Source organism: Hydra viridissima, unplaced genomic scaffold, assembly GCF_058129835.1.
Source record: "Hydra viridissima isolate aposymbiotic clone 2 unplaced genomic scaffold, HvirCarnegie_v1 scaffold_1, whole genome shotgun sequence".
NCBI classification, from domain to species: Eukaryota; Metazoa; Cnidaria; class Hydrozoa; order Anthoathecata; family Hydridae; genus Hydra; species Hydra viridissima.
In genome coordinates, this window is record NW_028324300.1 from 23,464,981 (window position 1) to 23,491,330 (window position 26,350).

The 26,350-nt window shown below is 29.9% G+C and overlaps 2 protein-coding genes and 1 pseudogene across 3 annotated transcripts in view; 2 read left to right on the forward strand and 1 right to left on the reverse strand.

Moving 5' to 3' along the window:
- Positions 1–11,581, forward strand: part of LOC145192050 (uncharacterized) — a 50,906-nt gene extending 39,325 nt beyond the window's left edge. Inside the window, exons 4-6 of one of the 2 annotated variants that reach the window (XM_090076565.1) lie at positions 1,585–2,919; positions 2,997–3,044; positions 11,002–11,581. In XM_090076565.1, the coding sequence (XP_089932691.1) occupies positions 1,585–2,919; positions 2,997–3,044; positions 11,002–11,561 (1,943 nt within the window). In that variant the 3' untranslated portion in view covers positions 11,562–11,581. The remainder of the gene's footprint in view (positions 1–1,584; positions 2,920–2,996; positions 3,045–11,001) is intronic. The other variant, XM_090076566.1, reaches the window with a different exon arrangement.
- The window catches only part of LOC149893981 (uncharacterized), a 152,750-nt pseudogene that overhangs the window by 92,818 nt on the left and 33,582 nt on the right, over positions 1–26,350 (reverse strand).
- On the forward strand, positions 21,420–24,898 carry LOC149893983 (uncharacterized). The gene is made up of 2 exons (XM_090076542.1): positions 21,420–21,790; positions 22,088–24,898. Exons 1-2 carry the CDS (start codon positions 21,641–21,643, stop codon positions 24,896–24,898), a joined length of 2,961 nt encoding a protein of 986 aa, XP_089932668.1. The 5' UTR covers positions 21,420–21,640.

Sequence of the window (26,350 nt, forward strand, 5' to 3'; positions counted from 1 at the left end):
ATATTATATTATGATAAGTTGTGCTTCCTCTAAACTATTACCATTATTTTAAACAACACATTAAACAATTCAAAATGCTTTAAAGTAAAAACAAGTAAAAAATCATTTTGTTCTCTAAAAATCTCAACAAGAGCACAGATAATTTGTTTGTTTGATTTGTTATCACCTTTTTTTTTTCCTCTAGGCTTAACTCAATTCATTTTGCTGAAAAAACCAAAGCAAAAATCTTTTAAATTAATTTTCAAGATATTGGAAGCAAATTTTTTATGTTTTGAAAAGGATAATTCTAAGTAAAAGTTTTTATTTTACCATATAACTTATTCAGTATCTTGGTAAAATCTCATCTCTAAATGATTTTAAGAAAAAAATCAGATAATAAACTAGACATTATTAATCCTGTTTGCAGGTTATTTTAAAATAGAGTTTGATTTTAGTTAAAAAAATTTCAAACTGTTTTTTTTTTTAGTTGTGTTTATGTAAATGTTTAAATTTGAGAAACTTCATTTTTTTTTCTATTCATGCAACTTTTATGCTCATGAAGAATTATTATGGTGCATTTTATCCTTCAGATGCAGGACAGTATAAACTTAAAAAGCAAATTAATCTTAAGACATTTTTAGAATTACTCATAATATTTTTAAAGTTGTAAAATAAATTTTTTAAATTAAAGCTGTACTTTAAAAAAATATATCTAAACAGAAAATTTTGAAAGAATTTAAAAATTTAATGTGTTAATTTAAACTGGGCAGATGAAATTTAAAAAATTTTTGACAAATTTGTTTCTTTGTTTATTATTTAATCCAAAAATTGCACGATTTTCATGCATCTTTTATTGGTGATTATTTAATATTCTTTCATGGTGAGTTGTTTCATAGATGTTTCAATAACATTTGATATTATGCAATTATATCATAAGAAATGTAATTTGAAAGTAATTTTGATTAGTGCTGATCTTTAGTCAATATTTTAAATTAAACTTGGCTAAACAAAGCATTTTTATTGTATGTAAAGCAGGATGAGCCACAGCAACTTTATATCATCAGTTAATATCAGCAATAAAAAAGTTTTATCAATTTTTAATAATAGTACAAAAAAAAAATCAAAAATAAAAATGTTTCATAATAAAAATAGACTTAAAATTGACATAATAAACTTAGACAATAAAATGAGGTTGTATAAGAAAAGAGCAACATACCAGTAAATTAAAATAAATATAAACACAAGTTATTTGCAAAATAAATAATTATTATTGTTAAAATTAAGCTTTTTAAAACTGAAGCATTTTTGTTGCTTTATGTATAAAAAAGTTTTTATAAAACTGAAATCTTTCATTTGATGTCATTTTAATTTTGCCTACCTTTTAGTTAATCTTAAAAAGTTTCTGATTAATGTTTTTAAATAAAATCATTTGATTTAAATAAAAACCATTAATCTTATTAAATGTTGTCAGTTGTGTAATTTTCAATATTAGAAATATTATTTCAATATTAGAAATCTGTTAAAAGATTTTTTTCATATTTTGACATCAGGTTTTTTTATACTAAACTTGTACCAATGATTTTTTTTATATTTATATTCTTTCAGTAATGCGTGGAACACTAAAGACGTTTTATCAAACAACTTATGGAAAAATTGACCAACTTGAGCACAATGTAATAAGTCCCACTAATGTTGAACTTTTAAACAAGTTTGTAGAATTGACAGTAGTTGATGCAAATGATTCAGAGAGAGATACTGTAAACATTGCTGAGCGAGAGTTGTTTCTTCGCAAACAAAGCAATTATAAACCAATTGAGTTTTATGAAGTATTTTCAAAAGAACTGCCTTTAATTTTGATATCTGGTATTGCTGGAATTGGAAAAACCTGTTTGCTCAGGAAATGCTTACTTGGCTGGGCCAGTAATACCTTATGGAAAAACGTTGATCTTGTTATTTATCTTGAATGCAAAAAGTTAAATCAATATCAAAATATTGCTAGCATAAATGAGCTGCTAAATGTTTTTTACAAAAAATTTTTTAAAGAATGTAATGTTTGTGAAGACTTTTCAATATTGTTTGTGATAGATGGGTTGGATGAGTTTGCATATTTGGATGAATTAATTAATCATAATCCACAAAATCTAAGCACTCATTCCATTGTTAATGTGTTAGCAGATGTTTTGGACTCTCACAAATATAAATGTGTTGTTGCTGGAAGAGTTACAGCTATATCACAATACAAAAATAAAGTGACAGAATGTAGTGAGAAGTTAACCATTCAAATAATGGGTTTTAATGATAAGGGAATAAATGAGTATGTAGAAAGAGTTGGAAATGCAAAAGAAGCCATAAAAAACGTTCTTAATTCTTCTCATATTGCAAAAGCAATGGCATCTGTCCCTTTTTATTTGTCAACAATGTGTACAATCATTGGTTCATCCATACTCAGTGATTCTTATTCATTCTTTACTACAACAGAATTGTATTGTTGTATATTTATATACTTTTTACAAAAGCATATAAACAGAAACAAAGAACCAGTTTACAAGTTGATGGAAAAAGAGAGCAGCAAGCAATACATTTTAGAAGTTTGTAAAGTTGCTTTTCATTTGTTTAATGAGGGCAAAGTGGTTTTTTCTGAAAAGGAAATTAAAGTACTTATCAATGACATTGATAAAATTGAAAATGATAAATTGGGTTTCATTGAAAAAGTTGAATCACAGCTTGGTCATCAATATCAGTTTGTTCACCTGACTTTGATGGAGTTTTGTGCTTCAATTCATGCGCACAATAATTTGAGTTCTAAGGAGATTCTCAGTAATGAAAAGTTGCGAAGCTGCTTGCCAATGATCTGTGGACTGAAAAATCAAAATGGAGGAGATTTTTTGAGATTGCTTGCTAACTTGAAAGCGTCAAAGAAGGAAAGTAACTCAATGTTTGGTAAGTTCATGAAATGTATTAAAGAAATTTAGAAACGATATTGTAATTTGTTTGATAATCATGTTTGTGATTTATAGTGAAAATGCATCGATTTTTTGAAAAACCATTGCTTTATGCTGTGCTTGGTAAGTTCATTGTTTAAGTTAAAGAATTTGTAATATTACTTATGAATAGGTTGACTGTTTTTGTAAAATTAAAAGTATCAATCGACTGAAAAAACAACCGCAAAACAATGATGGCCATCAAAAACTTGTAAAATTTAAAATAGATAAAAGACTAAAAGTATACAAATGAATATTATAAAGTAAGATAAATTATCAAATAATTAAAACATTTTTATCACAGGAAATAAAAAAATGTAAGATAACACATTGTTGAAACATTTTCAAAGTTTTTTCTATTTTGTTAACATTTGTTTTTTTGTTTTCATGTGAACAGGGATAATATAATGTCCCTGTTATTTTTAATTACTTTTGATTATATATAATCAACTTCGTAACACAATATAATCCACTTAGTTTGATTTCAAGTAAATGAATGGAGTTGTAAAATTTTGCAAACGATTGATTTAAATAGTATTTTCTATCTACAGCTGAATATTTCTGGAAGAACATCCCAAAAATGTTTTTTATGTGGCCATTAAAATCATGAAGAAACTATACAAGGCTAAGTTTATAGTATGGCAGATTTGATTGAACTAAGGTACTTAGATGATTGGCAACCTTTAGTTAAGAAATATTAAGTTTCGTGAGTTGGAAATCAATATCTGTCACAAGTACATATAGCGCTTTCCAAAATAAAAAGGGCTTTGTTATTCAGTTAACTTGATGTAATTAACTTAAAATGACTTATAAGTATGTAAGAGGTAGTGTTTGACCTTAAAATATCAACTTTCACTTTTCAACATCATTACGAGACCATAACATAATTAAAATATGGAAAAAAATGTTGATCTCTTATCACAATGAAATGAGCATTGATTGCTTGAACCAAAAAATATCGTTTTAAAAATTTCGCTTTTTGAGTTTTAGCTAAGCACAGGATAAAGTATTTAAAATTATTTCTCCTCGTATTGTTTTCATTTCTCATCAAACATGAAGTTTCATAGGGTAAGTTTCATAGGGCAAAACACCCAGTGTTCGCCGAATTTTTTCGATCTAGTCTTATATGAAAATTACTTTCTGAAAAATGATCGTATAGAAAAAGGATTTCTCTTTACGATGCCCTTAGAACGAATGACCTCCGATAATAAATAAGGAAACTAAAGCTCCTGAAAATCAAAATCAGCGACCACTGGCGCGTTCCCTATGTTCGCTTCCCAGGTTTTTGAACTTCCACCAGTGTTTGCCTATACGTTTTTTTAAATTTACAAAAACAAAAAAATATATCTAAAATTTATGCATTTGTTTGCTTTACAACTAAAAGTTTGTAAATTTACTCATGTAGTTTCACCAGCTCAAACTTCGTTGCACCTGCTCATTGACATATCACCTGCTCATTGACATATCACCTGAAAAATAAAGATAAATTTGATTAAATCGTTTTTATATCAATATAACAACTAATTGATAGATATTTTTACGTTACGTTATAAAATAACAGAGAGGTAGTTAGACTTATGTTAATTTTAAGACGTTCTTACCGGAATCAGAAGTTTATTGCACAACTGGCTACTTCTTTTTAGGCTTATTCTGAGGTTTAGCTGTCACTTTAATTTTAATTAATCAATTGAATTTAAAAAATATCACGTTTTGAGCTATAAAAGGTGTTTTGACATTTCTTACTGATCAAAAGATAATTTTTCTTCAATATGTGTTAAGTTCTACAAAACAGATGACAAGGTTATTAACTTCAAATATTTAGTTATAGTTGGTTTTTTCAAATATAATATTAGATAAAATTCCATTATTACGTATTAAAACATAGTTTCGTCCATGTTAAAGCTAATTCAAGTAAATTAAAGTTAACTTAGAAATAATACAACAGATGTCATCTCAACTTATTCATTTGAAGTTACAAAAAAAACTTTGAGTCTTTTTTTGTAAAACTTCAAATTGTAACCTGCTTTTAAAAAATGCTTTTTAAAAAAAGTTTTTAGAAGAAAAACTTTTGATTTAACATTTAATTTAACAGTTAAAAACATGATAAAAAAATTCTTTTAATAATTTTTTAACCTGCAGTAGTTTTGCAATGAGTTGAATGTGCATCATGTAATCAATGACTCTGCCACAGAGAAAATGTAAAAATGTAAATTGTGATATTCTTATATCGTTTACATCTTATTTGATGTTTTTTCATTTTGCTTTAAATGTTATATTTTTATTGTTTCAAATTTTTTATGTTTATGTTTACTTTATATATTGCATTGTTTCCAGTAAAGTACGACTACATAATGTTAACTTAACTATCAAAGTCAGTTCATCACCTTTGAAAAAATTAAGATCAAGTGAATTTTATAACAAGTTAAATATTTTTAAGTTAAATTTTAGGTAATTAAGTTTTAAATAATTTAACCTGCTTATATAGAGTTGTTTAAAGTGAGAGTATAATTTATTTTACTCTCACTTTATACAACTAAAACATTAAATTAAAATAAAAAAAAATTAACTTAAATATTTTTAAGTTTTAATTTACTAAATTTCAATTATTGGTCATCCATTTAAAATAATCATTCTCTAGATATTTAAGATAAATTAAATCATTTGGTAATAAGACATTTTTAAAAAAATATATTGACCAGTATTTGCAACAAATGCTTATTTAAAAAAACTTTAGGCATGAACATAACATATATGTTAATTATATTTATATACATAACACTTTTAAAATGAAAGTATCTAATTTTTGCTTCTAGATTCTTAAATATATGTCAAAATGAAAAAAATTATAAAAAATATTAATTTTTAAAAATGGATTAATGTACGTGTTTAAACGGTATGCACAGTTTAAAGGCAGTTTTATTGTTTTTGACCATATAAAATTAAACACCAATTTTTGACTTTATTACATGACCAAGACATTCTTTTTTTGACCATAGAAAAATACCAGTTTTGACTTTTCAAGATTACAAGACCATAACATAATTAAAATTTGGAAAAAATGTGGATTCCTTAATATTAGGGAATGAGTATTGATATGTGCATAAAGTATAGTATTATTCCTTATTAATCTTATTATCAGTTGCGTTTGTTATCTATTTAAATGGATTTATTTGTTAGCCTCGTTTTTATGAAAAACTTTAGTTTTAAGATATTTTTCATTTTGTGAGTTACTGTTTTCAGTGTCAGTTTTATTACTTCGTTAAATTTCTATGAAATAGTTATTAGTTATCAATTTGTTAGGTATCAATAGGTTAGTTTGTGTATAAGACAATTGTAAATGTTTATATTGAGAAACATTAGTTTTCCTTGCAAATTTGAAACCGTAAACATTAATTGTAGTATTGCTTGTGTGGTTTGACTTGAAATGATTTAATTTTATGCTTTCATTGATCCGTTGAAATTCTTTGTGAAAATTAGTTTTCAATGTGATAAAAGCCCATCAGCAGAATTTTGAAAAATAGAATCATTTACACTTGTGTTTTACTTTACTAGCCTTCGAAAATCGACTTCGTTCGGCCTTATCATTATATCAACTCTAGAGGGCGACAAATCCAAATAACCTCTTATTCAATTTTTATGTAAACTCTTTTGTCTAATCAATTCTCTCCCTCACTAAAATACCCCTTCCCTACCCACTTTATACTCACTTTTAAAGCTTTACGGATATGTCACTTTTTAGTATATTGGAAGAGAAGAAAAAAATCTATTTCTTTAAAAATAAATCCTTCCATTTTTTCAGGGAATAACTTTTCGATAATTTAAAACCCACATAAAATTAAAAATCAAGAGAAACATTGCAGCCCCTTTTAATCAAAGTTGCACCCTCCTAACCCTGTTCTTGATTAAACTGAAACATTCTATTCCCCCCCCCCCCCCCCATTCTTAAGACATGAAGCTGTGGGCCAGCAATATCTTAGCCATCAAGATTTACAGTAGAGTGCAAAAGTTTATAATTAGATAAATTGTTCAAGTTTTATTGTCATAACTTTTTGACTTTTCATTGAAGATGAATGAAATTTTTAACAATTGCTCTTGTAATGTGATCGTATAATTTACTCAAAAGAATGATAACTTGTAATGGAAGGTAGAAATTCAAATTTTATTGAAAACGTAACCGTGCAAAAGTTTATAAACAGTTCCATGATCATTAAGAAAATCAAAACTTCATTAAGAAAAATTTATTTATAGTAAAATTAGTTTACTGGAGATAATATTTAACTTAAGTTGAATTAAAAAAACAATGGGAAAGTCTAAGGAATTGTCACGAAAAAAGAAAAATTTAATAATTCGCGCTGTAGAGAAGAAGATTCTTATAAGCAAATTTCTGAGCTTTGAAATGGGGCTAAATCAACAAATGGTGTGCCAGATAAGAGATATAGAGAACAAAAGACATTTGAAAAAATGATGGCTATGGAACTTTTTTATTATATTGATCTAAATTTAAAAATGAAAAGCCTCACTTTAAAATTTCACTTGAAAATAAAATGTTTTATCTGCATTCTGTACATTTTGAGTTTTGGGTTAACAGAAGCAAACTCTTGTTTACCAAAAAGGTCGCTCTTATAACTTTAGATAGAGAGGTAAGAATTGAGTTTTGAATTTTTTATTATAAAGCAAATATTTCTCGGTTTTAACAAAATTGAAAACAAGTATTTTTATTTGTTTGAAATTAAAAAAAAGTACAAATGCTTCAATCACGTTCTTATATTCAAAAATTGTAATGAGAAGCGCTAAATATTCTCAGGTGAACTGAGAATATATAAAGCGTACCGTGACAAATAGAGCGAAGAGAAAGATTGCAGACTGTCGTTCTACAATCCACGTTCGAGTTTTCAATTACAACTGAACCCTCACTCTGGATGAGTTTTCAAACAACTCTGTAAGCATTTTTTAAACTGGAACAAAGCGAATATATGATGTTACAAATTTGTACATGACTATCACTAAACTGACTGCAGCACTTCAAGACTCAGATCACTCTCAGCACTTTTGAGTTCATCTTATTTTGTTGAACGAAAACAAATGCTAAGTATGAATTTTTGCTCTGTGAAAATGTTTGGCTGATGTTGACCTGCTGACATTGACTTTATAAAGTTACAAAAACAAAGTGTGTTCGCAAAATCGCAGCTATAAACAAGCACTAAGAGCTATTCCAACCGTAACAACACTTTAAGTTAAGCATCAATTGTTGACATTTAATCGCTGCATTCACCTTGGCTTTAAGTTCATAATGTATTAGCTACGAATAATGTTCGATTTTGAACATTGCAAACCGAAAGCACCATTTAAAAAAAATATAGGGTAGATTAGGGTAATTAGAGCACCTTGGAAATATGAGCATACCTAAAGATTTCGTAGATGTAAGCATTGAAGTTAAAGTTGCTTTGTATTTTTTGAATCGACTTTATATGGTTAAAACAAGAATCAGTAAAATTAGCGTAAATTTATAAGCAGTAAATAGAGGTTATTATTTAACTAAAACGCTGTTAAATTTTTTGCATTTTTTAAAATAATATCGTCACGCATGAATGTATCTGTGGCGCGAAATTTTGGTGCAAAAATAATGAAATTAATTTTTTTATAAAGAAAAATATATTAGCCAAAAACCTGTTCCGTTTTTGTTTAAAAAACAATGCATATAAACATTTAGTTTTTACTTTTACTTAAAGATGCCATTTTTGTGTAATATGAGCATGCTCAAATTACCCCATGTTTTTCATTGCAATTACCAAGTTTAAAGTCCTAAAACAGCAGTGGTTTTAATTAATATTTGAATAAAAACAAAACACGGCAAAATATTTTATTATTTTAACAATAATAAATATTCTTCTGTAATTTAAATTCAAAAAAATTTGAATTTTTATCGTTCAAATGTATGAGTTGATAAAAATGAGAAATTAACAATTTTTTTTTTTTGTTTTTTGCGGAAAACGTAGCCGTATTGTTTTAACAAAAAGTGGCTTAAAATTTAATTTTTTAATGATAAGTTATGTTAATAACGAATCATTATATTCCAAAATTTAGTTCTATATGTCAGGTTGATATTTTTTTACTTAATGTTATTTTTTTTGAGCTAAATTAAAGTGCTCATATTACCGAGTGGTATTGGTAATATGAGCACTTTTGTGACTTTTTTTAAAACCTTTGTGCTTTTTTAAAAAAAAATTAGGATTCGCACAAATATCTATATAAACTATGAGTATGGATCCCTAAAAATTGTTAATTCGCAAAAATTTTGTATCCAGCATAACCATTTTCGAAAATATTCCAATTTTCGCTTAAGATGCTCATAATACCCTAATCTACCCTATTAGATTAAAATAGATTGATAAGATAGGGTTGTAATTCTTTCTCTTCTAAGCCTGGTCTCTTGTTATTTATTTTCTTGTGAGCAATTTCTTTTGATAAAAAAACTTTACCGCTTACAGAAAGCTCATCGCTGTTATTCTTGCACTTTCAGTTTGTTGGCGCTGTTTTTTGGAATTATTGACAGCATGGTTTTTAACATTTTTGTGAGTTGTTTATAAAAAATCTTATAAAAATTGCAGAAGGAAATGAAAGATCAGGTATTGAAGCAACCTGTTAACAGCTCAATAAATGTTGCGGACTAAAACAGTTTGCACCCTACGATAAATGACTCGTTCGATTACACTCTATTTTGTATATCAAGAAACTCAATTCTATATGTACTAAATTTGTTTCTGCTCTATCGTCAACACAATCCCCATCATAAAACTTTTCGGCCTTCAATTTTACACTGTTAAAAAAAGGTTAAAAACTTCAATCACGTTCTTACTTTCAAGAATTGTCATGAGATGCTCTAAATATTCTCAGGAGAACAGAGATTATTAAGAATATAGAGATTCTCAGGAGAACTTAAAATATTTAAAGCGTACCGTGACGAATAGAGCAAAAGAGAACAATTGCAAACATTTGCTCTACATTCCACGTTCGAGTTTTCAATTACAACATAACCCTCACTCTGGCTGAGTTTTCAAACAACTCTGTGAGCGAATTGACGTTTTTCAAATGAGAACATCGCCGCAGGAGTTAAGTTGTTTCATTGATGAAAATCGCAAACTTCTATTTTTATTTTCTTGTTTGTAGTAATTTTTGAACGCACGAAGCAAAAGAAGTAAGTGTTTAAGATTTTGTTGTTATGTACTTGTTAAAATCAGTTTTGAGCAGAATACATTTCTATTAGTTAGGTTTTTAGGGAAAAAGCGATTGAAAGTTCAGTTAATACAGTATTTTTATGTTTCTTTGCCTAAAGTTAAATATTTGAAAAGTTTTTTCGGTGACATTAAAATGGTTTTTTCGATATTTTTTCTTTTCAAAACAAGTTTGAAAGTTTAAAAAAGATGACCATAAAAGAAATGGCTTTTTATACGTTACTTTTGGTGTAACAGTTTTAAAATATAATTTCCAACCGTTCTTTATTCGACTGTTACCGCTTTAAATTGACATAATTTTAGTTTACTTTTTTATAATACTTTCAAATATTTTTGTTGCTTCAGCAAAGAAATAGAAAGCGAAAATATTTTTTATTTAAGTTTTAAAATAAATTATTTTTGTATCAAAAATCTCACGCGACTTTTGAATAAAGTTAAGCGCTGTTTTAATGCTTTTGGTCAATCTTCTGATTGGCTAAATTGTTTATCGTATTTCTATTGGTTGAGGCGCAACCAAAGTTGAAAAATGGCGTACGACAAGTTTCAATAAATATTTTAATTTTGTATTTCGTAAATTATTTATTTGTTTAATAAATATTTAGTAAATAAAAAATGTTTTTTGAACTAATTTGTGATCAATTGAACTGCTTTGATCTTTTTTATAAAGAAAATAATATCCGTTTTATATTTATTAAACACGATATTGTGTTTTCAAATTTTTGCAATTTGGTTTTCTTGAATAATTGTTGTTGCAAATAAATAAATATTAATAATAATATTAATATGTTATTATTATTCTTCTTCTTCAGGTGATGAACGCAAGATGTTCATGGAATGCTTCTTTGAAGCGCAGGCGTCGATTACCAAGAACATGAAAAGATCAATCGACGAACGAGAGTTGTTGATTGATATAAGCGATGGAAAAACTGCTCATAAAGTTTCACATGAGAAATATTTCATGGAGAAATTTTTAGACGCAGGATACAAGTTGAATGAATTAAATGTTTGGAAAAATATTTTATCTGAAGATGAGAAAAAACTTGTTATTTTATGTTCGACCAACGTTCGTTATGTCTGGTTATATCATCCAGTGAAGATCGATGGATGGACACCGAAGCACAAGATTGAATTTTTGGCGATAGACATCAGTAATACTTTTGTATCAAAGAACGAGTTCGAAGGTTTCGTCCTCCCGTGGATTCGACTTACTGAAGAATTACATCTTTACCTTCACGACGACACGAACTTCATCGACGACATTTGTGAATGGCTTCGTGGTTCGAACTTCAAGCGGTTGACGATCAGGTACCGTGGAAAATATTTTTATAACATCGAAGAGTTTAAAGAAAGAAACACGAAAAATGTTTAATATGTTAAATAAAAAATAAATACAATTGTAAATATTTAAAAAGTATATGTAATACAAGAAGATCATTTCAACTTTTGTTGAACGATGTTTTTATAACATCGAAGAGTTGAAAAAGTTGAAATGATACGAAATACTTTTGATTGTTTAAATATTTTTAATATGTTAAATAAATAATTCAAAAAGTTATTTATGAAATGAAATATTAAGTAATTTAAAAAGAAAAAAAAACGAATTTCTTTTAAAACTTGAAACTTGGAAAAAAATGGAAAGATATTCATTTTTATTTGGAGTTTTTGTTGCAAATATTTGTTCTTTTTTAAAACTTAAAGAAGGAGTTTTTTATGTTCTGCAAAAAATCATGGAAATATAATAAAATGATAATAATTTAATGTAATAATAATGGAAATATAAAATAATTAGGTTGTTTTTTTGTTGTTGTCAATGGTAACAGTTATGAAAAAAATATTCGAGTTTTTAAGATGAGATTCGATAAATTTCTAGAACGGAAAGTTTTTTTTTGATGTCGATTAAAAAAAAAAAAAAAATTGGAACTCGGAAAATCGAAAAACAAAATTCTGGCGAATTTTTTAAAAGCTTCGAACGGTGGACATTTTTTTTTTCTCGAAAGAGGACGGCGGTTTAAAAATTTTTTTTGTAAATAAAGTAGTATAATTTTATTAAAGATTTTAGACTTGTGTTTTGTTTCGAAAAACTTTTTTGTTTTCAAATCAAGTTTTTTTCGACCCCAATCATTTATGTTGGCTGATTTCATTTTTCATGTAACTTGGATCAATTTACATTTGCCGTTTCCATATCAACTAAAATGACTTGAAGAAAAAACTTTGAAAACAATTTTTTTGTTTAGATCATTTAAATTTTTTTCTTAAAATCATAAAAATTAGATTGTGCCCATGCTCTCAAAGAAGCGTGTTTCCAATGTTCGTACCCCACGATATTGAACTACCGCCACACAGTGGGACGAAATCCTGATTTTGTGGCCAAAATTCCCAAATTACCTACACATGGGTTTTCTAGGTCGCTGATTCTTATTTCGATTTGCAATTGCTCGTGATTGATTATTAAATTCACATCACGCTCCAATCAGTTCAGATACTAGATTATTATTATTATTGTCGAGTTATAAAGTTTGTTAATTTTGCCAAAATGTCAAACCTGCAATCAAAACGTAGACTTAGAACGGTTAATATGAAAGTATTGAATAAACTTTTTAAAAAATCATCCGAAATTCTATCTAATAACAATCACGAAAACCAATATCAACTTTTAATCGATATTCGCGACACTATTAATGAGAAATTCACTAAGGTTATTCAGTTTGATGAAGAAATTTCCTTGCTTATTGAAAATGATGACGAACTACAACAGGACGCAGAATCATCCACAGAATTTACACTCTTATGTAAGAACGAGCATTTAATTATTAACAGGCATTTAAAAAAACACGATCCCAAGATCGATTCCTTAAGTTTATCAAGTAATTCTAAAAATAAAACAATCAAACTTCCTATATTAAAACTAGAACCATTTGATGGCAGACCAAAAAGCTGGGTAACTTTTATAGAAAATTTTAATTGTGCAATCGATCTTAATGATGATTTATCTGACATCCAAAAAATGACTTACTTACGCAACTTACTTCAGGGACCTGCCCTAGCCTCTATAACCGGTCTCGCCTTGACAAACGAAAATTACAAGGCTGCATTAGAAATACTTAAACGAAGCTATGACAATAAGCAAGCTCTTATATCATCACAAATGCGTAAACTCTTGTCATTAGAAAAAATTCATAGTACTAGTAAAATTGAAAAGTTAAAACAATTTTTTGACAACTTAGAAATACAAGTAAGAAGTCTCAAGAACCTAGGTATTAATAGCAATATGTACGGACCTCTTCTTATCCCATTAATTTTGGAAAAGATACCAGAAGAACTAACATTAATTATCAACCGTCAATTTAATAACAATGACAGCTGGCATGTTAAATTAGTAGTTGATATTCTAAAGACTGACTTGCGTGCGCGAGAAAAGCATTAACTAACTCATTAGATAAATTAGACAGGTTTACTACTACAGAAATATTTCTTACTAGTGCAAAATATTGGGAATCAAATCGAATTCATTCATCTAGTTCGTTTAACAGGGTACCACATCGGTACAATTCTTATTCAAATCCAAGAGATCTCCAAAAGCTAAATAAATGTTTATTTTGTGACCAGCCACATAAATCACAATATTGTCGATCAGTTACAAATATTTAATCAAAAAAGAAAATCATTTGTGATAAAAAACTTTGCTTCAAATGTTTAGGAAGTGGTCACATAAGTAAATAGCGTTCATCTCAAATAAAATGTTTTAAATGTGGACGTCGTCATCATATTGCATTATGTATCGATACACTGAATTCTAACCTACAAAATCAATCTCATCATAATCAATCTGAAGGACAACTGACCTCAGTTGCAGAAGCTACATCTGAAGGTCAACAATCTGTTTTGCTACAAACTGCATCAACTCAAGTCTTGGACAACGATGGCAATTTACATAATTGCAGAATACTTTTCGACAATTGCTCTTAGTTAAGTTATACATCACCTGAGTTACATTCAAAGTTAAAAGTCAAAACATTAGGTACGAAAGAAATATGTATAAAAACATTTGGTAACAACAATACAACAGAAATCTTAGAAAAAGTTGAGTTAGGAATTAAATGTCTACTCGGCCGCACAATACGAATAGTTAGCTACGTAAAAGATATATGTTCTCCTCTTAACGGACAATATATAAATCTTGCTAGTAAAAACTATAGCTGAATCTTGTGTACGAAGTTTACAACGGTTTATAGCGAAACGAGGCGCGCCTACTAAAATCATTTCCAATAACGGCTCACAATTCATATCGAAAATTACTCAAGATTTCATTTCATCTCGCAGTATATCATGGCATTTCAACGCTGCCGCTGCGCCCTGGTGGGGAGGATTCTTCGAAAGACTTGTTGCTTCAACAAAACGTTGCCTCCGCAAAGTAATAGCAAATGCCCGCTTTACATACGAAGAACTTCTGACCATATTAGCCGAAGTTGAAGCCGTTATTAATAATCGCCCAATTACATTTCCATACGAAATGCCTGGAGACACCCCATTAACACGGAATCACATGTTATATGGTAGAACAGTGAACTTTAAAGCAATTAAGACCTAATAGAATACAATTTAGATACACGTAGTAAATATATTGAGAGTGTACTAAATCATTATTGGAAGCGCTGGCGAGAAAAGTACGTCACAGAGCTAAAAGAACATCATAAACAAAGAAAAAGAAATGGCACAAATCAAATTGCATTAAATGACTTTGTATTAATTCATGACCCAAATGCTAAACGCGGTTTGTGGAAAACTGGAATAGTACAGAAATTAATCAAATCACATGACAAGCAAACTCGAGCAGCAGAAGTTAGGTACGTTTATAATGGAAAACCAATTGTCATCGAACGACCTATAAACAAGCTATATTTATTGGAAGCCTCATATAAAACAATGGACGAAAAGGTTATTCAAGTGAAATTTTGCGATGAAGATGACATTGAACTTTTAGTTAAAAATTAATGTTGGGCGAATGTTGGGCGCAATCGCGCAGACATTCAAGCCTCCAACGCTTCCTTTTAGTTGTTATATAAAAACGAGCATTTTGTTACTTATCTCTCTTACAAGAAATAAAGACCGATATAAAAATTCTTTACATCGTATATAAGTACTACGACAATAAGAGCCTATTAAAAATGTCTCTCGTATTCGATTCTCTTGAGCATTTTCTTGAATGATGTAATCTGAAGTTTTTAATGTCCTTATTGCGTGACTCTTGGGCATCTTCAGAAAATTGTCCAATCGGTAAAAGGGCATATTTTACAATTTTTGCTCCATGGATCAGCAATTTATGTACAGATTATCCTTTCTCGATCATTAAAGAAAGTGCTTCATCTGGGGTTAAAGGTACTTCATTTTGTGAACTAACAGCGGATATATATTTTGAGGCTCTTGTTGGGGTTGTTAACGTGACATCTTTAACAACTTAAGCAGCATGTACTTGACCAGAAGTCCTTAAACTCATTTGAGCAGTATATGCCAATTCTTCTGTAGAAAAAGTTGAACGTACTTCTTGAGTCTTTCGCCTCTTTTATCTATCACTAGATGAAGCAAAGGATTGCGAAGGTCGCCCACATGTTCATTTTTTATTATCATTCTTCACAATCTTCTCAGGTGTTGTGCATTCAGTATTGGATAATTTTGAAAATTGTACGGTGCCCTTCAACCATTCTTCATTTTTTTTCCGACAAAAATCTTTCCATCCTCCTGCTGCTCTCCATCTCGATCGAAAATTTGAAAATAACCGTGATAATGACATTTCATCCTCGCCTTCCTGAATCACATGTTCCGTTTATTTGAAAATTGCTTCTGTCAAAACATCAATGATGAATTTATATTCATTTTTTAAACTGTCTTTCACCATAAAGAATATATCTTTTCTTGACAATTCCATATTTGAAGATTTGGAAGACTCTGTAAAAAAAAAATACAGTTATAACTGCTGAGAGTTCTTTGAGGACTATTTTATAAAACTTTGAGATTATCATAAAACGGAATGAGAAGTAACTTGTAAAGCATATATTTAAAATAATAAATTATTGTATTAAAAAGTAATTAGTGCCATTAAATAATGTTAATTCACTAATTTCCATGACCATTTTCAGACATTAATCTATGTTAATAGATTAATGCCGCACCACGTATTCCTCCATAAAAACTAGTCTCATAATTAAAATGGCACTCAATGGCAGCCAGTTTTTTAATATGTTATATTTAACACTATACACTATCAATTCCTTGTCGAAAGAAGTTGGATAACCGCGGTTAAATTTTTAAAACGACATTAGAAAATCGATTTCAGATAAAAATATTTATAATTTTTTATGTTTTCTTGTCGCGCGATTTAAATATTAAAAAAAATTAAAATTAGCAATAACAGTGCATAACCATATATTCTACATTCCTCCAGAAAGTTCCATTTTTTGGCGAATTTCAATTGAAATAGTTTCTTTAGTTTAACAGCACTTTAAAACAGGCGAAGAATTTTTCGACGTGTCCACTTGTTTAGTGCGTACCGAACGGAGGCTAAATGTCAACTGATATCCAGGCCACCCTAGAGCAGGTATATACCTGCCCTGTTTGGAATTTTGTTCTAGGACTATTTGTAAACAAGATCTGAACGTAAAAAGACGAAAATGTAAAACTCAAAAATTTGACTTTTGGCTACAAAATCGGGATTTCGTCCCACTGTGTAACAGTCGCTGATGACATGGGGAAGAATGAGATGATTAGAAAGGCCCTTGAAGCTTTTGGTGTGAGATGGAATCGTCAAAAAGCAAAAGAATTTATTCTTAAAGCTGCTGGCCAAAATTATGAAATGTATATCCGTCATTAATGTTTGATTCAGCGTCTCGTTTCAATACAAACGCTTTTTCTGCAAGTATTCGGTATACAAAAGATGGAAAATTGCACGATCGAACTTTGGGAATGCTTACTCAGCACGGACGGCAACTTGGAGCGGTTTTATCTGATCAGCTAATTACTCTGATTGCGAAAGTAGGGAAAGGGGCAGATGATATTTACTCAACTTGTTCGGATCAAGGTAAAAACATGATCAAAGCTTCTGATGCTATCAGAGAAATGCAAAGTCAAATGATCGTTTGTAATGAATTTGTTGAGGAAGCACAACAGTTTGATTTTGAAGATTTCGATCTGCTTGACCGAGTCAATTTTAAAGAACAACTTGTAGAAAATTCTGAAGATACAGACGATGGGATCGAAAGGCTATCACATAATCAAAACAAGAAAGAAAAGTAAATGTCTTAGAAAACAATATTGGTGCAATCTGTACCAAAATGTTTTGTGGAGCGCATGTTTGGCAATTAGCTGCAAAAGACGGAACAGAGCCACTCTTGCCGAAATAAGAAAATTTATAAGATATACACAAGCGCTTAAATATGATGCAATTTTTGCTGATCTCAAGAGACAACGCAAAGATATTGCTTCGAGATGGAGTAGTACTTACACCATGGTATCAGACATGTTTGAAAAACTCGTGATATATGAACAAATTGGGACTAATCGAAATAACCGCGAGCTAAGATTAAATGATGAAACCTGGATATTTATTGAGGAATATGCAAGAACATTCGAGCCGATATTTTATGCAATGAAGGATTTTCAAAGATCAGGCAATACCATGTCGGACGTCTTTTTACGATGGATGAGAATGATGATGAACTTAGAGAAATGATGAACTTAGAAATGATTGTCGAAGGACAAAATAATTCAACATCTAAACTTCTAGAAGCTTTAAATTTACGTTCACAAAGGATTTTTGAATGTGATGCTTTCATCACTGCTTTCTTAATGGATCCTCGTTTTGCATGAAATAGTGCTAGTCATGAAGTTTTCAACGATTTATTGAGAAGCCGTGGAGTAGATCATCTACTCAAGATTCATCACTTTATAAACTCACAAAGACATTGCTGAAATTGCTCGACAGCCTGAAAATTTACGAGATGAAGATGAAGAACGTTTTACTCAACTTTCAGGTAGAGATTTTACTAACATTCAGTAATTGATATTTAACCAGTATTTGATATCAAGCGGTTTATTAAATAAATTTTATTCAATTACATTACGAAAATCAAGAATTTGCAAACTGTGTATCAATAAAAGTTCAATACTACTCAATAACTTGATATTAATGATTTTCGTTATCATAGAGTATTATTCGTTTCTTCCATTTTTTTTTTTTTTTCCTTCACAAATCAAACAAAAATAGTTTAACCTTTTTAAGATTTATGGTCAAAAAGTCAAATTTTAAAGAAAAGTTTTTATCTTTTAAGTGTTAAACTTTGAAACTTTTAATGATTCGAAAATCAGTTCGATTAGACAACACTTATTGTTTGATAAACAAATTATTGATATCTCTTCTTTCAGGAGGAGGTCAACGTCAAAGCATAGATATTATACAAAACACACGAATTCACCAGCAAATAACAAATATTGTATAGAGTGAGCCACGTATTGGTGTGAATGAAAATTTTAATATTCTTGAATATTGGCATTTAAAACGTGATGATCCTAACTGGAAGGAACTTTACAATATTTCTCAAGTTGTTTTTGGTGCTGCATTTTCTCAGGTCAAAGTTGAACGAGATATTAGTAGCTTTGCTATGGTCTACACCCATTTGAGAACTCGGCTTTTGGATGAGACATTAAACGCGATTTAAGTAGTTAGACAAAACTTGGGTTTGCTTAACTAAGTCGAATTCTCTTTATTACGTTAATCATATATAAAAAAAGATTCTATTTAATGTTAGTTGTTTTAAAATGGAATATAAAACACAACCCAAACTTTAATTCTCATCTTTGAAGACTCAGTAAAATTGATTTGTTTCGATGATTAAATCAATTTTTATTTAAGTTTATGTAATAAAAAAAAAAAAAATTACGAATGAAAAATGGTTGTGAAATATTTTAAAATTTAAAAAATTTATCGTACCAAATTTTTTATTCGATAGCTTTTGAAAAAAACCAATCTCTGACAAAGTCATAATTTTGTTAAAATACTCAAAATTTGGCAATTAATAAATATTAATATTACAAAACGAATTTCATATTTTGGAGAGGCGGACGCCAATGGCTGCGAAAGAAAAGTATAGTCGAGAGTTTTTACGTCTTTTATAAACTCTGCTGATGGCTAAATAACTACATTCAACTATATGTATTAAGATTGCTAAATGAAACATCCGAAAATAATGACAAGGCATGTCCTTGATTAATAAAAAAACATTTAGTCCTTAACAAGTTAGGATTAAAAAAACCGCAATGAAAACAATCACAGTGTTGTGGTGTTTGACGTCATTCAAAAATACCAGAGTTGATAACGCCTCCCAGCGGCAAAGTAACTTTCTGCCGAAAGGCCGACTTTTTTTGGAGGCGGAAGCCACTGGCGGCCGCCGTCAGAAGATAATTCGGAAGCAAGTTGGTTTAGAGACCGCCTCCAGTGGCTTCTGCCTCCCAATTGGCAGCAGCAGCCAGAACTTATTTTTGGAGGCAGAATGTTTTGGAGGCCACCGCCAATCGGGAGGCGGAAGCCACTGGCGGCCGCAGTCAGAAGATAATTCGGAGGCTAGTTGGTTTAGAGACCGCCTCCAGTGGCTTCTGCCTCCCAACTAGCGGCGAAAGCCATACTGAAGTTGGTATTTTAGTCTCCCTTCGCCAGAAGACATGAAAAAAAAGGATTTTGCCATGTTTGTCAATAAAGGAAAAGTAGCAGGAGTTTTTGATTGCTCATAAACTCTGGATTTTTAAAAGTGATAAAGAATTTGTTAAAACAATCAATAGCAAGGGAAAAAACAGCTTGGTTTTCGTTTGAGGCTGTCGTAAAAAACTCTCTTGGAAATAAAAAAGAAGAAAACTCTGCTGTTTAATTGTTAGAAAGTTGAAAGCCTTTTGCATGTAGCTCTTTTGCAAAGAGCTACATGCAAAAGTTTCTTCCCGATTGAATATTTATGAGTGCACGATTTGTTCGAAATCCTTTTCAAAATTGGAATTTACCTTACTTTTTTATAAATTAGAATATATATTATAAATTAGATATAAATCAAAGTTAACTAAGAACAAGTTTCAAAATTAATGCAATAAATTTTTTGTTTGCCTGTGTTAATTCATAACATAAGTTAATTATTTTTTTGCGCGTTTTAAGACATGATTTAGAATTTGGGTTTTCTCTTATATTCCATTTCAAAAAAAGTGACATTAAATAGAATCCTTTTTTTTTATTGCTTGAATTATAATATAATTCAAGCATATTGGAAGACTAATATTATTTTGTCAATTTAAAACTTAAGAGTCATTTTTTGTAAGAATCAGGCAGTCAATGGAAGTGACCTCCTCCAAATTGCTTGAATTTTTTATATATTGATCAGAATATAGAAAAAACCTGTTGGGGAAAAAAAAAATTTTCAAAAATGTTTCGTTCACTCGGAATCTGGGCTTAAATTTTTGAGATTTTTTTAAAAATTTTTAGAAATTTAGTTTTTGCCACCTTTGAACCCATTTTTTTGGCAAGGCAAAAAGTTGCACATAGCTTTTGTAGTTAATATCAGACGTAACCCAAAAGCTCTCTCCAAAAAATATAAAAAAGTTGCGTGACACTGTGCGGTTGGCTAATTATCATAGTTCAAAAGTACAAAATCAATCACTTTTGTCAATTTTTAATCGGAGTTAATTCTAGCGGCGAAGTGTTGCACACAATTTTTCTTTTAGGATTTGAAATTATCAAAGGTATTGAGTCTAAAAATGCAAAGAAAGTTATGTGATACCTAAGGCCTATTAATATATTAAGGCTTGAAATTGGAAAAAAATGTTTTAGTATACTTACAAAATGAACCATTACGGCAGAGGCGCTTAGTTTTGTAAAAATGTAAACATATCCAACTGTCAATACAAAAAGGTCCTAACATAATAATAAAAAAAATTCGTGTGATCTTTAGATATTAAGTTAAAAATAAAGGTACAAATTGTTAAAAATGATTAAGTACGAAGAGATATTTTTTTGGACACACAGATGAGGTTTTCGCTCACAATAAAATTTCTATCATCCAAAATTAGCATTTAGCATTACACAAAACATTGCACGTAATGTTAAGAAAAAATTTAAGCGTTTCTGACTATGATATAGAAATCATAACAATTGAAATAAATAATAATAAAAAACAATATATGATCAGAAGTGAATTATTTAAATTTACGTCATAACCAAATAACTTGTGGTGATCGAATGGAAGAAGAATCGCTGATATCACGATTGTGGAGAAACAAGTTAGTGGGCGGTTGTTTACTTTACCATAAAAATGTCTTAACTTTATTTTAACGATCTTTAAAATTTGCATAAATAGAGTAGATATTTTATCATTGCTATTGAGAAATAGGTACTGCATAAATAGAACTTGTTTTTAGTTGAGTATGAAACAAAACAAATATTTTTATGAAAACTGTTGTTGCTTTTCAAAAGGAAATTGTGGATCATTCAAAAAACATAAAATTATAAACAAAATGTTCTACATTCATCAGCTGGGAGATGTTGATGTTAAGAAACACCTCATCAACTTAAAGGTAATTATGTATTTTAAATTTACGCAGACTGTAATATAATTTTTATAATTACATACTTTATAACTTCTCTGCAATAAGATTTTGAGACAAAGTTCTTTAAACAAAAAAAAATAGCTCTTTTAATTAATTCCTCACTCTTTTAATAAATAATCACTAAATTAATCACACTCTTGCAATATTGTATTTTAATAATAACAACAATGTATTTCAAACTTGTAAACATTTTTCGTGAAGAGTCAGATTATAAACAATGCTTTAAATGACACACTTAATAATTGTTTAAAAAATTGTTTTTAGGTCATGCGATTAAACGATAATAATATTTGGGAAGAAAATGGACTTATTGCAAATAGACTTAAAAGATATCTTGAAAAGGATGAACAAATATGTGCTTTTCACCGGTACACGTTTGGTATTGCATGGAGTCCTCCAAAAACATGCTTTCATCCTCACCATCTAAATATAAAAGGAAAAAAATCTCCCGCTTTAAGGGCGTCACCAATACATGTCGTCATATCAATGTCAAAGCGATACAATGAAGTATTTTCAGTTGGTGCAATGCTGTGTTTTACCCATTTAAAACAAGAAACTGCTTTATCTAGAGTCAACGAAAACACCAATTTATGTACAGAAACACAAACACAACAAGAACAAACATATATGACACCTGCTACTCCAGATGAAGAACTTGATCCTGGTGAAATTAATGTTTCACAGGAGATTTTGGACGAATCTCTAAGAAGCCGTGAGAGTGTAACTGAGGTTCTTAATGCAAGTCCAATAAAATTTAGATTAAAAAGGAAGTTCGAATATCTGGAAGATACTACTAAAGATAAGTTAAAACGCAAGTATGTTCGCCTAGAAAACTTGTTAAAGAAAAAATTTGCGGAAGCTGTTGCTCCTGGACAAGAGGAAATACTTATAGATTTTCTTAACAGTAAAAATGTTGATGAAATAAATAGCCCTCTCCCAATTGAAATTATTCGTGCTCAGAAAGTATATAAGCAAAGTGATTCCATGGGAAAGTTAGTTATCCTCTCATTATTAGACCATACTAAGTATACCAAAAAGTTTATAATGAACACATTTGAGTGTACCAAACATCGTATAGAAACAGCAAGAAAATGGCATGCATCTCATAAAGGGTTGGCATTTCCAGAGAAGGAAGTATTCGTCCGATCTAGTCTTGATCAAACAAAGTGTGAACATTTCTTAGACTTTATATTTACAAGCGGTATTTTGCATGATGTTGCTTATGGAATAACCAAATTAAAATACGACAGCGGTGAAGAACAAAAGATAGTGCATGCAATACTGACGACAAAATATAGCCACGCTATCATGTTCTATCGAAAAAGTTGTAGTGAAAACAATTATATACCATTATCTGATTCAAGTTTGTGGAAAGTATTGCATGCAATAAAACCTTCAAGTCGAAAAAGCTTAGCTGGATTAGATGATGTTACTGCTTCAGGCATGAATGGTTTTCAAACATTACAAAAATTGGCACAAAGATTTAGTTCTAAATCTCTCGAAGCTGCCCTTGAAAAAGGAAAAAGGTATTTGAAAACAAGTTATCAAACCAATTGTAGTGTCAATGACTCAAACATTTCTTCTCATAGCTCAAAACATGCCTTATCAGATCCATCTGAAAAAAATCTTCAATCCAACACAGAGATATCAGAAGTGGTATGTGCCGATTGCTATGATTTGTGCAAAGCTATCGAGATGATCAAAGAACTAACAATTCAAAATTCTGACGATGCTGATTCTATTTATGATTTGGAAATTGCTGTAAAGGATGTATTCAACTACATAAAACACCTGATGAGAGATTCTCAACAGAAAAAGGCAAAAATCGAAGCTTTTAAGCAATTAAACGATGAAACTGCTTTCTGGCTTAAAGATTTTTGTCAAAAAATTCTTCCGGTTCGATACAGAGAGGGCCAAAGAGAGTATTTTGGCAAGAAAGGAATGAGTTTACATGTGGATATATTCTTCATAAAAATAGCAGGAAAGTTATTCAAACGTGTTTACTTTACTTCAATGTATAGGTGTGATCAGGGAATAGGTGGTGTTGTTTCGTTAGCCACTGCAGTTTTAGACCAATTCAGAATTGATCAACCGCATATCAAGAAAATGTTTACCAAATCTGATAATGCCGGCTGCTATCAGGGAAATCTTTCAGCTGAAGCAATCTACAATGTATGCAAAGAGAGAGATATAAAGTTGCTGAGATATGATTATAATGAACCCTGTTGTGGAAAAGATCAATGTGACAGGGAGAGTGCAGTTGTAAAGACAATTTTAAGGAGTTACGTTGACTCTGGTAATAATCTTTTGACTGCTGAAGATATACACAAGGCTATGCATTATAGTTTTGGCGCTAAAGATGCAAAAGTAGCAGTTGCTCAAATTAGCAATGATAAAACTGTAGTTACTGGACCAAAGATTAAGAACATTAGCAACTATCACTCATTTGAGTTTGGTGAGAAAAGTATGAAGATGTGGCGTTATTTCAATATCGGTGAGGGAATTGAACAAGAGTATGGAAATCTTAAAATTCAACCCTCGATTAAGTTGTTGTTGCCATATAGCAAAACAGATAATTCAATTAAGCGTAACAAGTCACTTAAGGAAAAACAGAAAAGAAGTGACAGGCAATTATATTCATTAAGATTTTGCACTGAAATGAATTGTACTTTATCATTTGAAAGCGATGCTGAGTTAGAAGAACACATGCTATCCGGTCTTCATACAGTTCCGAAATCATTAACATCATTGGATAAAGTTCGCAACTCGTTTGTTCATAAGATGAAAATTACTTCACAACTAAATATGCCAATTTCTTCATCCTCTAACATTGCTTCCGTAAAAGACAAACCACATTGCATGAACATTTTTCTATTGCAAGGTTGGGCATTACCAGTTCGAAGTTCTTTTAGATTTTCAAATCAGCAGAAAGAGCTGTTGTATAAATACTTTATTCGTGGAGAAGAATCAGGTAATAAAATGACCCCTGAGCAGGTTCACATGCAGCTGAGGAGAGAACTTCCGCCTGATCAATATGTAACTAGCCAACAGATAAGATCTTTATTTTCAAGGTAGGCATTGTTGCCAGAGTTGTTACGGCATAATATGTCTGGCAGATCTGTCGACATATTTTTAGATATATTTTACATAGACATAAAATATGTCAGAATTATTTTTCTGTCCTCTTACTTTGACATAACTTTATGTCTGAAACATTTTCTGCCGACATAAAATATGTCCGAAATATTTTTCTGTCCACTTACTTTGACATAACTTTATGTCTGAAACATTTTCTGCCGACATAAAATATGTCAGAATTATTTTTCTGTCCTCTTACTTTGACATAACTTTATGTCTGAAACATTTTCTGCCGACATAAAATATGTCCGAAATATTTTTCTGCCTACCAACTATGACATAATTTTATGTCTAAAACATTTTCTACCGACATAAAATATGTCAGAGACATTTTTCTGTCCACTTACTTTGACATAACTTTATGTCTGAAACATTTTCTGCCGACATAAAATATGTCCGAAATATTTTTCTGTCCACTTACTTTGACATAACTTTATGTCTGAAACATTTTCTGCCGACATAAAATATGTCAGAATTATTTTTCTGTCCTCTTACTTTGACATAACTTTATGTCTGAAACATTTTCTGCCGACATAAAATATGTCCGAAATATTTTTCTGCCTACCAACTATGACATAATTTTATGTCTAAAACATTTTCTGCCGACATAAAATATGTCAGAGACATTTTTCTGTCCACTTACTTTGACATAACTTTATGTCTGAAACATTTTCTGCCGACATAAAATATGTCCGAAATATTTTTCTGCCTACCAACTATGACATAATTTTATGTCAAAAACATTTTCTGCCGACATAAAATATGTCAGAGACATTTTTCTGTCCACTTACTTTGACATAATTTTATGTCTGAGACATTTTCTGCCGACATAAAATATGTCAGAAACATTTTTCTGTCCACTTATTTTGACATAACTTTATGTCTAAAACATTTTCTGCCGACATAAAATATGTCCAAAATATTTTTCTGCCTACCAACTATGACATAATTTTATGTCAAAAACATTTTCTGCCGACATAAAATATGTCAGAGACATTTTTCTGTCCACTTACTTTGACATAATTTTATGTCTGAGACATTTTCTGCCGACATAAAATATGTCAGAAACATTTTTCTGTCCACTTATTTTGACATAACTTTATGTCTAAAACATTTTCTGCCGACTTAAAATATGTCCAAAATATTTTTCTGCCTACCAACTATGACATAATTTTATGTCAAAAACATTTTCTGCCGACATAAAATATGTCAGAGACATTTTTCTGTCCACTTACTTTGACATAATTTTATGTCTGAGACATTTTCTGCCGACATAAAATATGTCAGAAACATTTTTCTGTCCACTTATTTTGACATAACTTTATGTCTAAAACATTTTCTGCCGACATAAAATATGTCCAAAATATTTTTCTGCCTACCAACTATGAC